At 41.2% G+C, this 17,074-nt stretch overlaps 1 protein-coding gene across 1 annotated transcript in view; it reads left to right on the top strand.

Annotated features, from left to right (window-relative positions):
* TSPAN2 (tetraspanin 2) overlaps window positions 1-17,074 on the top strand; it is a 136,078-nt gene that overhangs the window by 99,643 nt on the left and 19,361 nt on the right. Inside the window, exon 3 of the mRNA XM_018570901.1 lies at window positions 15,221-15,318. Within this exon, the coding sequence (XP_018426403.1) occupies window positions 15,221-15,318 (98 nt within the window). The remainder of the gene's footprint in view (window positions 1-15,220; window positions 15,319-17,074) is intronic.

The following is a 17,074-nucleotide window of genomic DNA, read 5'->3' as shown; positions in this document are numbered from 1 at the left end:
TTACATACGATTACGTTCAGTGTGTCAGCATTCTTCCGCTTTCAAATGCAGCTGCTGTCATTAACTTGAAAAGGGGACTGCTTCTACTTATAAACAAAAGATTTGTAGTTTCTGCTGCAGGAAATCGCAGGTTGCTGCAGGAGTTCTAAATCACAGCTACTTAGTAGGTGTGAATGAGGGCTAACATTTTGGTAGTTAAATAATACATTTTCATAGATATCTGCAAATCAGACCAACAAGAGGGATGGAGGGATTTGGTTCCTGTATATATAGTGCCATTGTTCATTCTAGAACAGCTATAGCCATCTAGTATAATAGAGTACTGGAAGAAGGCATTTCTAATATTAAATGACAGGTTCTGAATAAAAAGTAGAAAAATAAGTTAAGTTGACCAACTGGTACCTCAGTTACACTACACTCTGGTCAAGATAGCCAACATGGATTCTGTGGTGAAGAAACTAATGATAGTGTTACACCACTGGTGGTAAAATAATGATAGTGCTAGACCACTGGTGGTAGTGCCTGTGTAAGCTAGATGCTAATTCTTACAAACACAGAGCAAACAGCTATTTCATCTTTTTAAAGAGACCTGAAATCCAGCCTTTTATACACACAAAGCATCTTACGTCCTGCTGAAAGGGGACTTTTTTTTCACATTGAATGTTATACATTGAATGTATAATTATCCATTTTTCAGAACTTCTAATTATAAATAAAGTGATAGAGAAAGAAAATGTGGGTGAAAACACAGTCTTTAAGTTTTTTTTGTGTTCCATATAAAATAAACTTTCAAGAAATCTATTGATCCAGGTTTCTGCTCAGCCCTAAGCTGTTACAAAGCCAGAATTGTAGACATCTGGTTTTCTTAGCTGTGTTTGTCAGTACAAACGCTAAGATTTTGGTTGCACACACCATTAAACTTGTGTTTCTTCCATTCAGTAAATTTTGCAAATCATTTCCTATCATCAAAACAATCCTAGATTGGTCTACCGAAATAATAGTCTTAGAAAAATATAAGATAATTATGTGTCCTTTTCAGTGTCCTTGTTTTATTTCAAAAGATTTTTTTTTATTAACAGTTAATAAAGTATGTAATAGAAACCCTCCCCAAGTGTAGATGTTTATGAACCTCTAGCTCAGGCATTTGGACATTGTACATGATTAGTTTCTATGAGGCTCCCTTTAGATCATGGTTTCCCATAGTGGTCAATATTGACTCCCAAGGGTCAGTGGGACTATCTGAGGGGTTGATAAAATGGCTGGGGGTTTAAAGGGGGTTAGTAAATGATGGAATAGGTCAATAGGTGTTCAGTAAATGATGGAAGGTTGATTGAGTGTAATTCATTTGGTTGGATAGCTTTTAACATTGGTTGCAACACCAAGCCCTGTAAACATTAAACAGGAAAAACTTGAAAATATGAGTGTTAGAAGTACTTTCAGTTTTCAGTTTTGAAAAACAGAGAAGAAGCTTTTAATTAATCTCTTCATGAACTGAGTTAGAGAGAAATGGCATCATGTATTGTTATTCCTGCATGTCAGCAGAGATTTTCATGATAAAAATAAGAATAAAGGCACCTAATTTACTCTCTTTTTACTTCCTAGCAGCAGACTACAGATAGGACGGAACAGACACTGTCACATTGTACTCATCCTTGTCAGATCTTTTAAATGTCAATAACTACTTTTACTTTTACTTCTCATGTAGTGAATTACGTTTATATAGAGTACAGTGTTTATCAAGTGAATATTCTATTGTGTTTCAATTTGGAAGTGTTCATTTCATTCTGTAGTCAGTGGTCTGTCCAGAGAGCTGCAGGAATTACCAGCATGACTAAAAGTGTTGTTTTATGAATGCAAAGTGGAGACCATCCATTTCATGAATGCAGAACCCAGAGCACTGACTGCACTGCTAAATTGAATTTATGACTAATTTCTTTTGTCCTGTGTATGATTTTTATGATGTTTCTTGGCAGCGTGCTTTGGTAAAGACTTAAAGTGACACTAAACTCATGAGTTACATCTTAAAAATGCATTCAAGTACAATAACTATTAACAAAAATGTATCTTATTTGTGCATCACTCAGCTGTAGATCCTCAAATAATCTCTGAATTGATGCTGACATTGTCCTTCCTTCTGGAGGGTGGCTACTTTTTGTTATGAGTGTTATGTTTTGTTTATATGCAACTCTATGATTCATCTCTGTGGCACTTGTTTCCTGTGATGCGTTTCCTGTTCCTGTTCTGTGGGTCTCTTCTAAGAACATGACTTCTGTACACTAACGGCTTATACTGTCATTATTATCACATAAAACATTTGTCTTCCTCATGGTCCCTGTGTGTGTTGTAATGTGGCCACCGCTCCAAGCTTGCTCCCATGATGGACTACAATCTCAAGTTTAGTTTACTAATTTGTAGCGAGATTGTAGTCCATCAGAGGAGTGAGCTTGGAGTTGTGGCTACTTTACAACACACACAGGGACCATGGGGAACAAAAGTAGCCACCCTCCAGAAGGAAGGACAGTGTCAGCACACATGATTGGAGGATCTACAACCGAGTGATACACAAATAAGATACATTTTTGTTAATAGTTAAGGTACTAGAATGCATTTGTAAGATTTAACTCCTGGGTTTAGTGTCACATTAAAGTATACTTGTACTCATAACATAAAGGGGTTTACCAGACCCTTGTTTGACTTTTTCATCCTTCCTATATACTATAGTATTTGTAGGATACAAAGTCAATTTTTAAGGACCTTAAGGCTTAAAGTATGTCATGTACAAGTGAACCCATACTTTGCCCATTCTGTTTTACTTTGAAGGGCTCCCCAGCAGCATAGAACTACCTTCCTTTTGCTTCTATGCTCGCTCCATTTAGCTGTAGCTATTAAGAAAACCTGCCCAGTTTAATCTAAAATTGTATTTCCAGTGGGGGCTTGCAGAGCGCTGACCTACTACCTTCTCCCATTTAAATGCTCTGGGCCAATCAGCAAGCACTGCTACTGCTACATGGGGTAAATCATATGCTCCCCATTTGTGTAAGTAACAGTTCCATCTTTCCCAGGAAGAAGAAAGGGGCTTTAATTGCTTTAAGTGGGCAAAGCACACTGTAAGGTGATTTACTTACCTTTTCATTTCCCCATTTTCCTGATCTGCTAACAGAATGCCCGAAAAGTCCTGTGTCAGTTTCGACGTCCTCATGCTGTGCTTCCCCTTTCCATGTGACTGCGATCAGACCCATAGGCTCTAGCAGATGTTCGGTGAGGCAGAGAAGTGAGTGAAAGTTAGGTGAATGCTCTTAAAGGCACCTTACAGTAAGTGGATTCTTTATTTTGTCCTGTATGAGCAAAGTACAGGTTCACTTTAAAACTGTTCCAGTTAGTAAGAATGATGTTGTTTTGTAAAAGAAGGCAAATTACATCCCAAGAGAAAACAAATGCACCATAGTTTTGTAATCTATAATCTGGGATTGATCAAATTGTACTCTGAAAAGGTCCATGTGATATGTATACGCGTAATCAATATGGGAAATAATGAATTAAGCAGATTCAGCTATAATTTAAGTTATAGGAAAAATATGATGTTTAGACTGACAAAGTACAGTATACTCAAAAAGTCATAGCATGCGTCTATAGTTTATTTTGTAACCTACCTAGTCTCTACAAAGTGGCTTATGAGTGATAGTGAGTCACTTGAATGCCTTGCGTAGAATGATTAACGTTTTTTTTTGCAAGGCCAATGGAATATTATCACTAAAGAAGCAATGAGTACAGGGGTAACAGTGTGATGCATAATCTTGTCGTGATTGTATAACCATGTAAGTATAACCTGCATGCAGTGAATCTAAACAAAGACACTGTATTCCCATCCTCATCAGAACAAGGCTTCAAATGCAATCTGTCATTAGCATAACATGGATAGTTCCAAAACTGAACTGCAATGTTTGAAAGATGTATAATTAATTGTGCTGAAGAATTTTGCAGTATTTCCCATGGAGCTCATTTTTTCCAAAAGAAAAGCAAGAGTATTTTTGTCTGCTTAAAATTCTGATGCATTTAGCTGCAGATATTCAAGTTACATTGAAGCTGCTTTGTTAATCCTGAAATGCACTTGAAAGGCATCGTGTTTGTTGAAGGCCAATAATTCTCTTGCTGAATTCATTCTAGCTGTCTTCTCTAATCACCTCTGTTGCTAAGGTGAATAAAAAAAGGCATTTATTGGCAGCCTTCCATTCTTATCATTTTATCCATAGAAAAAGAGATTGCAATTGCCTTTGACTCTGTATCCTAGCTGATATGGAGATTTTGGAGATCAGGCTCAGTACAAAAGAAAATGAACTTTTAGCAGCGAAAAGTGACAGCATGGGTGTTATTAAGAGGCATTTACGGGGGCGTGTCCTGGCTATGGCGGCGTGAGGAACTCGACTTGAGAGCTCCGCGGCCTCAGCGTACCAAGAGCATTCACATCACTGACCTACAGCTGCTACAATCCGGATCCCGCTATGTCTAAACGTCGGAAGGACGGGGGACCGAAAAACCCGGCACCCGATGCCTCCATGCAACAGTTTTTTACCCTGCGAACTCCGGCACCCACGGAACGAGGTAGGCCTAGGACGGCGCCCTCCGAGGCCGCACGAGTCCCCTCTCATGGCACACGCCGACGGGGCTCCCCGCCTCCTGATCCCTCCCTCCTGAGGTCTCACTCACCGGGACCGGCCGAGTCCGACACTCTGGTGGTTACTCCAGACATTCTCCCCCCCCCAATACATATATATATACACCCCCCCTTCGATATACATTCCCTCTGGGTCGTCCCCCCCCCTTTCCTAATCCCTCTCTTTCCCTTCCCATGTCCAATCCTTCTTGCTTCTCCTTCTTTCTTTCTTCCCACCGCCCAGCTGACAGAAATTCAATATTCAACAGCCCACCTGGCGGGGAGCCTGAGGCGGTTCTTCAGTCTTCTGGTCCCACTAGGAGACTGGACCTGAAGAGTCTAAATCGGACCTTTTCGGGGAGACACCTACCCAGGTGGGCTGACAACCCTCCTGCCGATGCCCCTACGGCAACAGTAGTATCCACCGGAGACCCCGCAAGGTCCTCGCGGGCACGAAGCCCGAATAGGCGGCTGACCAGCAGGCTGCAACCATGGTGGGGGCATCCGGGTTCATACATGACACAGGGTGGATATCCTCTATCTTCTGTCTGCTATCCTATATTTACGGCATCTTTTCTATTTTGTTTTTTTTTTCCATAATTTTTTCATTGTTTTTTCATTACCACCGGTGTATGCCTTTGTTTATACTCTTACGTGTTAGTCCTACGTTCTAACTGTAGTGGCTGCGCCCACTCTTTGTATGACGGGAAGTTGATCCCGTACATGTCTACCTCTGTGTGTTATATTTGAAAACTTGCCAAATAAACAGAATTTATAAAAAAAAGGAGCACATGGAGCTCCTGGGATTTGTAGAAAGAGGCATTTACCTTTCAGGCCCCCCTCCTGTCTTGGAAATTAAGTTATAATTCTATCTCTAAAAACATATTTTTTGGTGGAAGTTCAGTAGAACTGAGCAAAACCGTTTCTAAAAGTTCCAAATGTCAGAGCTAAGATCTCTTAAAATTAATTGTTATCTGACGCTGGGATGGTTGCTAACATGGAATCGGTCAAACTCCTAAGCCAGACACCCAGAATATTTTATCTTCTGTGCTCAGCCTACTTTAAGATCCCGACAGCCAGTGTGTGTGATCCATCACCATTAAAAGCAAAACCATTCTAAGGAGTCTCACACAGGTTACACTTTTTTAGATTCTACTACTGTATATGTGTAAAATAGGGACTCCATAAATAGTTTGTGTTTTTTTCATAGAAACAAAACTGTTTTATTCTGTTTACATTGGGTTGTGTTATGTGGCCAGTTAAGATGTAAATGATTCTCAGCAGAGTTCTTATGGCCTAAGGCTCAGGGGGCCTGGTGGGACACTGGGTGCAAGGATGGTGGAATGGCAAAGCTATGCATAACTCTCTTTACCTTCCAACCCTTTCCTGGTGTCCACAGTGGGTCCATAGTTCCTGAGCAGATTGATCTCCCATTGGATGGGAACTTTATAATTCTGACTTTAATGTCATATTGCTGAGTTAACGGTTGGACCAGAGAAGAAGGATTCTTTCTCTCTTCCTCTCTCCGGTAAGGGACCACTGACACCAATGCTTTTTCTGTGTGTTCCACCCACTGACTACCAGTGTAAGATAGCATTTTCTCTCCCACTGATCACATATGTAAGAGGGAATTTTCTGTTCTACGTCCATGAGAAGAAGAACACTTTCTTACATTGGTGGTCAAAAGAATATATGTTTACATTGTGGTCACAGAGAGTCACGTGGGAGATCAAAGAGAGGGAGAATGTCCCCTTACTGATGAACAGTGGGAGGCAATATGCAAAAAAGGGAGCATTTTTCACTCTCATTGACCACCAATTTAAGAGGCATTGACACTGACTACCAGTGTAACATAACATGGGCATTTACACTAGCCTCCACTGTAAAAGGGGCATTTACACAGGTCACCAATATAGTAGTGGCATTTCTGGTGACCAGCACTATCACGCAGGCATTTTTTCTTTCATTGTCCACAGATGTAAGGGGGCCTTATACTGCTGATTAACAATGTACGAGAGGCATTTACATCCATATCTCAGCAAGCCTAAGCTGTGCATATACAGGAAGCTCTAGCCAAGTTCATTTACTAACAACTTCCTAATTGGAATCACAAAGGGGATGGCTCTCTAACATGATCTAATGAAACTAAAAGAAGGTCTCATTGGAGAAGTGCATTGGATAGAATTTCCATTTTTGTACACTGAATAGATGATTGGACAAAGATCACTAACAACACTAACAAGCTGTAAAGATTTATGTATACTTACATTGGTGCAGCTTGGCACAATGTAAGTATACATAATTTATCCCTGGATGGGCCACAGGGATCCGGTAAAACACTGTAGTAGCCACAGCTTCTACAGTGCTTTACAGTGAATTTCCAGGTCCTATACTGTCACTGTGCTGAGCGTCTCCCCCTCTGCTGTTGAAATGCAGAGGGTCGCTTGCTCGGCACAGCGTTCATTGAGCAAACGCCTAGTAGTTTTATCAATGCGTACTAGACTTTCTATGATTGAACAAGGGGTGTTGACATCATGACAATGCTCCTTCTCCAGTCAGAGGCACATTAAAAATGTGTGGCCCAAATACCACATGTCAATGCAGACTATTAAATACGACACATGTGTGAATGGATACCCTATAATAGCTCTATATATCATTAATAAACAGTGTGCCATAAGAATAATTATTTAGGTAGACAAATTAGTCATAGAAAGAAGAAACTACTAAAAGTAAGTAAGACATTTGTGAGTTAATATCTTACTTTTTTACTCGGGGCCATACAAGATAAATGAGCATCATGAACCCCCTCAAGCAGTGGAAACAAAACATTCCAATATTTTACATGAAGAGGACCCAGGTTTCAATGGACCATTTGTACAAGCATATTTTTTATAATGCTTATATACTGTGAGCTGAAGTTTTAGTTCAGCTGTAGTTTGCAATCTTCAAGATGGATACCTACTGCTAAATGGAGGTTGAATCATTGAATGCAATTACGAATATTTTGTAAGACAGAATTTACTGTAATTAAATGCCATTTAGTATCGATTTCTTTCCGTATGCATTCACTTACAGCATGTGCACAGTTAGGACACTTTCATTGCACATGGACTCTGTGTGACAAAAGTATAAAGGGGCTTAAAAAGCTTCACACATACATATTATCATAGTAAAGCTGCACTCCTTGATAGTTTTGAAATGTGCCTGGAAACAGAGACAATGCTAGAACTGGAGCACTGTAGATGAAAGCCTAATTGCAGTACATGTGCCCTGGCCTAATGAAGGCCATACCTGCTGTGATGCTTTTCCAACTACTACTAAGCTTTAGCTCCTTTACCAAAGTGTCGCTGTTGGTGCCCCATATGGTATGGTGCAACTACCAAAGTACATCACAATCCATTCAAATTCAGCATAAATTTATGTTTTTGGAGTTTTGGAGTACTATAAGTATTATGAGCCCGGTGGGAATGTAAGCAGGCTGAACTTATAGGAAATGGGCATTTACATAGGGGGATTATATCCCCCTATGTAATAGCAATAACAATAAGAGTAAAAAATAAATAAATATAAATAAAAAAAGTTTAAAAAAATAAGTCACATATAAAAAAAAGTTTACGGGGCGTGGCCGGCATGGATGATCATATGCTTTTTATCGCTCTAAGCTCATCGTTGGTTACTATGGCTCGAAGATACCCCTCCCATAAGGAGCCATTTGAGTGTATTAGGTCCTGTGGACCAACTTGCCTGTATACCTGTATGTACCCTGAAAATGTGCTATGTATGTTATATGTTTTTACCCTGTTTAATACGAATAAAACTTTATTTGACTAAAAAAAAGTTTACAAAAAAACCCCCAAAATGTTTAAGTCCCCCACCCCCACGTTTACGCACATATAAACGTAAATATGCGTCAGATGGGTCAGCACGCGAAAACGACAATTGCGCTACACATTTTACATATCGCCACAAACGTCGGAGTGAGAGCAATCATTTTAGGGCCATCAATCACTGATAACACTAAACTGATGAGCTTTTAAAGCGTCGCCTATGGCCAATTTTGGGTATTGTAGTTTCTTGAGGTTTCGCGGGCGCGTGCAATTTTAAGGCTTGACATGTTTGGTGTCTTTTTACCCGACGTGACCCTGTCTCTTATATTTTACCGAAAAATTGGGTAATAATAAATGTTTTATAAATTTAATATAGGGGAAACAGTTTTTTTTTTTTAAATTTCTGTAATTTGTCCTTAATATAGTAAAAAATAAAACCCCCAGTGGTGATTAAATACCACCAAGAGAAATCTATATCTGTCCCCAAAAAAATGGTATAAAATGTATTTCAGTACAGCGTTGCATGACGGAATAAATGTCAGTCAAAGTACCGCAGCGCTGAATACAGAAAAATGGCCTGGATGGGAAGGGGATTTAACACCGCGGACTTCAAGTGGTTAAAATGACAGTTGCCTAACTTTTGAGTTTTTCTCTAGTCTAGTCTTGGAAATCATTCAGCTGTAGATCCTCAAATCATCTCAAATTCATGCAGACACTGTTCTTCCTTCTGGAGGGTGGCTACTTTTGTTCCCAATGGTCCTGTGTATGTTATACACAAATGAGTAAACTAAAGGTTGGATTGTAGTCCATTATGGGAGTGAGCTTAGAGTGGTGGCTAAACCAATGTTCTTTCTTATCATTCATTGCCTCCTCTTGCACCAATTATGGGGAAATATGGGAGGTCATGCATAGAAGCATTACTGAAAGGGCTGCCAAAGGTCAGCAGGAACTGAAATGCCACAAAGACCAAAGATCTTCAGATACCGTATTTGCCGGCGTATAAGACGGGGTTTGAGACCTAAAAAAATCTCCCGAAAATCGGGGGTCGTCTTATACGCCAGGTATACTTCGATATACTGTATGTAGCTTCGGCTGCATACAGTATAGCGCGCTGAGCCAATCACGGCAGGCTTTGTATTAATGAATGCAAAGCCTGCCGTGATTGGCTCAGCTAATCAGGGCAGGCTTTGTGTTAATGAATACAAAGTCTTCCGTGATTGGCTCAGCGCGGTAGTAGCTGAAGGACGGAAGATGGAGGACGCTGCGGGGATCCTGGACAAGGTAAGAGACTGTAATCCCGAGTGTTGCTCGGGGTTAACACTTATGGTACTGAAAATTAACCCCCGAGCCACACTCGGGAATACGGCCAAGGAGGTTAGTAAGTGCATTTAAACATTGTTTTGGGCTATACTCGTCTTATACGACGAGTATAGCCCAAAACCTATATTTTAACACAAAAAGTAGGGGGTCGTCTTATACGCCGAGTCGTCTTATACGCCGGCAAATACGGTATTTACTCAAGTTAGGTCAGAGTGGTCTAACTTAGATTTTTATTCATGATAATTGGTGGATTATCTATGCCGATATGTAATTCAGCTTATGCAGTACCTCCTTACAGCATTGTATGTTTAATATATGCATGAAAAATTGAAATTTTGGCACTTTATATTATTTAACAACAAAATGTATAAGGTATAAATCCCCTTTTAAAGTGTCCATGACACACTTGTTAAGTTTCTTATGTCCAGGATAAAACTAACCCACCTCCCATCCCCCTAACTGATTATTGCCATGTTCCTGAAAACATCAGAACACCCTGCTTCAGCGCTCCTCTCAAGAATCCTCAGACCTGATGCAAGCAGTGGGCTGCATCTTGGGAGGAATTATGCAAAATTCTAAATGCCTTGACGTCAGTCTGGAAAAGTGGCCATTCCTAGGCAAGCTGCCCTCATGTGGTACTAAGACCCCATGATTGAAAGAACTGAAATACAATGAATGAAAGGGTGGGGCAGGGAAAGTAATGCCGGTGAGGAAAGAGCTTTGTGAGCTTCCCTGGGGAGAGAAACTAACAGTGTGCAGTTAAATGAGAGTAGGCAAATTTAGTACAAGATAGGAGCATGTACAACTGTGCAAGACTGCAGGTAGAGGCTGGAATTCAGCTTTAATAGTCCCGCAAAGTAGATGTTTAACCATTCTGCTGCATACTCTGTTTACATATGTAAAGCCCACTGTCGGCTTTACACTGTAAGCAATTCTGGTGGCTAAGCTGCCGCCATATCACTTCCACAGGCCGCTGAAGCGTGCCCCCTCCCCCTGTCCGACACCCCTGCCTTGCTTCCTGGGCTCTGCTGCCCCTTCTGCGAGCCTGGGACCAGCTTGTCGGGTGTCACCGCTCTCTGGAGGGAGATGATCGGGAAGTGAGTGAGCGACGGAATGTGTTCACTCATTTCCTGATCTAGAGTCAACTTGTGACAGTTTCAATGTCACAGGTCGGCTCTAACTATGAGGATTAGTGTAAATCACTCACTCCATAGTTCTCATTCAAATAAATGAAATGTAAAGATAAAACACTTTTTTTTTTAAAGTCCCCCACCCCCCCGAGCATGCGCGTATTATCGGAAACATGCGTTGGGTGTGCCTACGTACGAAAACAATAGTGCTATCCATGTTAAATATTACCGCATGTGCCAGAGCAAGAGCAATAATTCTGGGGCAAATATTCATGGATATTTCTAACCTGATGACCTGTACAGGCTTTAAAAACATCACCCATGGACAATTTGGGAAGCCGTTTTTTGCTGCCCTTTCGCGGACGCACGCAATTTTTTACATGTTGGGTATCTCTTTACTCATCGTAACCTCATCTATTATATATATATATATTTTTTAAAAGGGTATTAGTTTGTGTTTTTGTGCACTAAAATTAACTTAAGTAAATTTTTTACAACATAATTGGGTTCGATAAAGAGTTGTGCTAATATCATGCAACACAAAAATGTACAACTGTCCCCATTTTAGTCTATAGGATCTTTGCTTTCAGTGAATATATAATGTTTGGGCCTTTTAAGTAATTTTCAGGCCTAAAATATGGATTATAACATGTCTGCAAAAAAACGCACAAAAGGCCTTGGCAGTGAGTTAAACTTTTTTTTTTTTCAAAGCATTTTTGACTTTTTTTGGTATTTTCCTATTCAGCTGGTTGGGGATTTATTCAGATTTCTGACAAATGCAGAAAAATCTTTCAGTTTGATAGAAGATTTTATGTGTCTGAAAACTGATACAGTAGTGGTGCAGGCCCAGACACCGTAGCTGTAAATATATGCATGAGCCACCGATGGAAAAAATAGAATGGTCCTCAGACACAAATTGGCAGAAGGTGGGTGTGAACATAGCAATGAATCCTGGGACTTCCCCAGGGATAGATCTCCTTCCAGTTTCCAGTCTGTCCTGTGGTAACATTTCACATACAGCTGTCGCCCAAATTACATTGCATGTTACTACTGAACAGATAGATTTTATTCTGTCTAATTTTGCAGTGCCATGCTGTCTTAGACTGCTGTCTACCTCACTAATTACCATTTTCTAATGACAAATGTCAGTTCACTACAGCTATGTGAGTCATTTGTAAGATTAGAGCAAATGATTCCTCTGATCATTATCTTCATCCAAAATGGGAACAAACCATAATCTATACTTCTGTGGAAAATATTTAGAAAAGTAATGAATTCCAATCTAATTTAGTCAATGTGTCTGCTATGAGGAAGCTTATTTGCAAAACATTAACTGCAAAGTTACTTTGGCACGGCATAAGCACTTCCCATTTATCCCACCAAGCGATGTGGGCACATCGTAATTAGTCCCATGAGTCTCGCTTTGCATTGAGGGATATATCTTCTTCTGGAAGCTTCATTTCAGTAGCTCAGGTATGGCCCCTGACATCACCAAAAGACTGTCCTTAATATTCAGTAAATTAAATGCTCTGAGACTAGGGATGTTCAGATACCAAGTGCCATACTCAGTTCAAGTACAAGTACAGATACTTTTCCAGCTCCAGGACTAGACTAGAGACAAATTCTAAAGTTAGGAAGCAGCTGTCATTTGTAAGGAGCATACGGAGCTTCTGGGATTTGTACATGTCTGGTTTTATTACATTATTTATTTTATCATAAATATATATATATATATATATATAAGTGATGCACCGATACCATTTTTCCAAGTACAAGTACTGATACTTGCCCAAGTACTTACAAGCACAAGTATGGATAAATTTTTGTTTATTGTGACAGTTTTTCTAAAACAATACAGACTAATGATTTCAGGACAGTGGTGGAGCGCCAGAGTCAGGTGACAGCTGCAACTGCCGCAACCCTGGTAGTTCTCGTGAAAATACCAAGTATCGGCACTGGTATCTGATCTGGTATCTGGACATCCCTATCAGAGACTGCAGACATGCAACAGGATATGGTCAGAAACTGCAGGCATGCTACAAGAGATGGTTAAATACTGTAGATGTGCTGCAGGAGATGGCTAGAGACTACAGACATCCTTCAAGAGATGGTTAGAGACTGTAGACATATATTTATTACAGGTATCTATATAGCGCTGATAATTTGCCCAGCACTTTACATAATGCATATTCACATCAGTCCCTGCCCTTTAAGGAGCTTACAATCTAAGGTCCCAATCGCACACTGGGCCTATTTAGACAGAACCCAATTAACCTTGCAGCATGTTAAGTTAGGAAGCAGCTGTCATTTGTAAGGAGCATACGGAGCTTCTGGGATTTGTACATGTCTGGTTTTATTACATTATTTATTTTATCATAAATATATATATATATATATATATAAGTGATGCACCGATACCATTTTTCCAAGTACAAGTACTGATACTTGCCCAAGTACTTACAAGCACAAGTATGGATAAATTTTTGTTTATTGTGACAGTTTTTCTAAAACAATACAGACTAATGATTTCAGGACAGTGGTGGAGCGCCAGAGTCAGGTGACAGCTGCAACTGCCGCAACCCTGGTAGTTCTCGTGAAAATACCAAGTATCGGCACTGGTATCTGATCTGGTATCTGGACATCCCTATCAGAGACTGCAGACATGCAACAGGATATGGTCAGAAACTGCAGGCATGCTACAAGAGATGGTTAAATACTGTAGATGTGCTGCAGGAGATGGCTAGAGACTACAGACATCCTTCAAGAGATGGTTAGAGACTGTAGACATATATTTATTACAGGTATCTATATAGCGCTGATAATTTGCCCAGCACTTTACATAATGCATATTCACATCAGTCCCTGCCCTTTAAGGAGCTTACAATCTAAGGTCCCAATCGCACACTGGGCCTATTTAGACAGAACCCAATTAACCTTGCAGCATGTTTTTGGGGTGTGGGAGGAAACTGCCAGAGGAAGCCTTCAAAAGCAAGGGGAGAACATACAAACTCTACGCAGATAGTGTCCTGATCAGGATTCAAACCAGGGACCCCGAGCGCTGTAAGGCAGAACCTCTAGCCACTAAGCCACTGTGCTGCAGGAGTTGGCCAGTGACTACAAGGATGCTACAAGAGACAGTTAGACACTGTAGACATGTGGCAGGAGATGGTCAGAGATTGATAGGCATGCTACAAGAGATGGTTAGGGACTGGCAGGCATGCTACAAGCTATGATGAGACATGCTGCAGGAGATGCTTAAAGACTGTGCGCATGCTTTGTTGCTTCCACATTTGTGCTCCAACTTATTAGATGTGTTGATCTGTCAAAATCTTATTTGCCCTTTACCAGTTTCACTAGCATAGAAACAGTTCATCTTTCCTTCCAGGTGGAACCAAATATTTCTTAGTTAAAGCATCCTTACACCTTGTATTTTCCCTGTTAATAAGAAAGAGAGAATCCAGAGATGGGCAAAAAAAAATGGTGCAAGGCCTGAGAGTCAAAATACATCAGTAAAGACTGCAGGAACTTCATATGTACAACCTCGAGGAAAGGGGGGACATGACTGATACCATTATTACCATTAGTGAAACGGCACGTCAAAATGATCCAGGGATATAGCCGCTGATGATATAAGTCACTCCTCTCCTGAGCCTACCTATTAGTCAGTGAGGCAGCCTATCACAACAAAGGTCCATTAGGGAGTCTCGTTTGCACCAACACGTCATCGTTTTTTGCGTGTTTCTACGCACGTTTTCTGCTAGCTTTGCACATTTTTGCTCAATTTGCACATTTTTGCGCGCGATAAACACACGCACATGAAGACATGCCTTTTCACTGGCAGAGACATTTGGTCAATGGACAAAAACGCACGCAAAAATGTGCGATATGCTTCTGTCGCATGTTTCCTATCGCTTCCATTGACGTCGATGGGAAAAAAAAACGAGGGATGAACTCCATAGTGCATCACCCGCCTGTGTCCACAGCTCTAGTCATTGTCGGCAGGGGAAAGAGTCTTCTCTGAGCCGGGGCATCAGCTGCATCCGGAATAAAAAATTGGAGATGTGCAGTCACATTACCACATGGAAAAACCCCTAAAAAAAGGGATTTACACTCTGATTTATGATACAATGTATGCATGGATGCAGAGTCATGGGAAGGAAAGGGGAGGGAACATTAAAATGTTGGTTTGTTTCCTTCTTCTTTATTCAATTTCCTTTTTCTATTATTTGTATTTCTTAGATTTTGTTCGAATAACATATGATTCATTTATATTTTGTTCTATCCCACAGGACTCTATGTGCTGGTAGGAGCCGGTGCATTGATGATGCTGATTGGCTCCTTTGGCTGTTGTGGAGCGGCCCGTGAATCTCAGTGTTTGCTTGGGGCGGTAAGGGAATATTCTTTACCATTATGTACAGTTTTGCAATTAAATGGAACAATACCAAACATTACAAATTAAGCTAATATTCAGGCAAACAGCTAAATACACTGAGTTATATATATATATATACGCACTCTCCTAACAATTTATTAAAGCATCGCCCTTTTGCCTTCAAAACCATGAGCCTCAATCATTTCTGGCATGGATTTCACATCCCACAAACATTTCTTTAAGATTCTGGTCCATACTGACATGATTGCATCACACAAATTCTGCGGATTCATGCTGCACATCTCCCATTCTAGGACATCTTAAAAGTATTGGATTTATATATAATAACCTTCTGTGTGTGCCTAACACATCCAGATTCATTAGATCAAGCTACATTTTCCAGCCTTCAACTACCCAGTTTTGATGAGCCTGTGCCCACGGCAGCTTCAGCTTTATGTTCTTGGGTGAAAAGAGTAGAACCTGACATGGTCTCCTGCTTTTGTAGCCCAACAGCGTCAAGGTCCAACATGTTGTGCATTTTGAGATGTTCGTCAGCTTAACACAGTTGTACAGAACAGGGGCGTAACTAGAAATCACAGGGCTCCATAGCAAAATTTTGTATGGGACCCTGTGATTTCTAGTTAAGCCCACCTGATAACCCAAACAGCCCACCTGAGGGTGAGCCTGCAGAGCCCGCCATAGACTCTCTATGGCGGGCTCTGCAGGGTCTAAGGTGGGCGGTCAAGCCCTCTTACCTGTCTGCTCAGATCCTCTGTCTGCCTCCTTCTCCTCCACGATCGCTTGCGGGCCCCGACTCCTCCGTCACTGGGCCCCATTTCCTTGATCGCCAGGCCCCACCTCCCCCATCACTAAGCCCCTCCTCGATCGCTGGGACCGGCCTTCTCCATCGCTGCCAACGACGGGCCCAGCCAAATCCTCTGAAGCTGCTGGTTGTCACTGACTCAGCAGCGGCTGTGAGGAGGAACGTGCCGCTGCACATGTGAATAGCGGCGCATTCCTCCTCACAGCCCCCAGTGACATCCAGCAGCCTGAGTTGCCATAGCGACCCAGGCGACCCGCACGCCATCAGGGGGATGTCCTGGCCAGGCCCCATAGCGGCCGCCTGGGTCGCTATGGTGATTGTTAAGCCACTGGTACAGAGTGGTTATCTGAGTTACCATAGCCTATCTGTAAGCTCCGACCAGTCTATGTGAAGTCATATAAAAATTACTTTAAGATAACCACTGTAATAAACTAAAATATGAGTTCACTGAAAATATACAATACTTTAATGTTTTGTTCGATTGTATGATACCTTCTTGTACAGCTATACACGTGGACATAATAGTAAATACTTTGGAAATTTTAAAAGGAAAATGTGCAATTAAATTGATACTTTTGAATGGCTGATTTCAATTTGTATAATGTGAGTTTTAGGAGAGGCATCTTAACTCCAAAAAGCCCACATTATGAGATATTTCAAAGTGGCACTAAACTCAGGAGCTAAATCTTTAAAATGCATTCGAGTAACTTAACTATTAACAAACATGTACCTTATTTGTGTATTACTCAGCTGTAGATCCTCAAATCATCTCTGAATTGGTGCTGACACTGTCCTTCTGGAGGGTGGCTACTTTTCTTCCCCATGGTCTCTGTGCATCAGTGGCGGAACTACCGCCGGTGTGGGCGCACCGGGGCCTCAGGCTCTGGGGGGGCCCAGCAAGTTGCCGGCCGCCGGATCGTTATCCAGCGCGCGGCGGGCCCCTGGTCT

This window comes from Nanorana parkeri, unplaced genomic scaffold, assembly GCF_000935625.1.
Source record: "Nanorana parkeri isolate BGI_ZX_2015 unplaced genomic scaffold, ASM93562v1 scaffold1626, whole genome shotgun sequence".
Classification (NCBI taxonomy): domain Eukaryota; kingdom Metazoa; phylum Chordata; class Amphibia; order Anura; family Dicroglossidae; genus Nanorana; species Nanorana parkeri.
The sequence above is the reverse complement of the archived record's forward strand: the minus strand, read 5'-3'. Positions and strand labels throughout refer to the sequence as shown.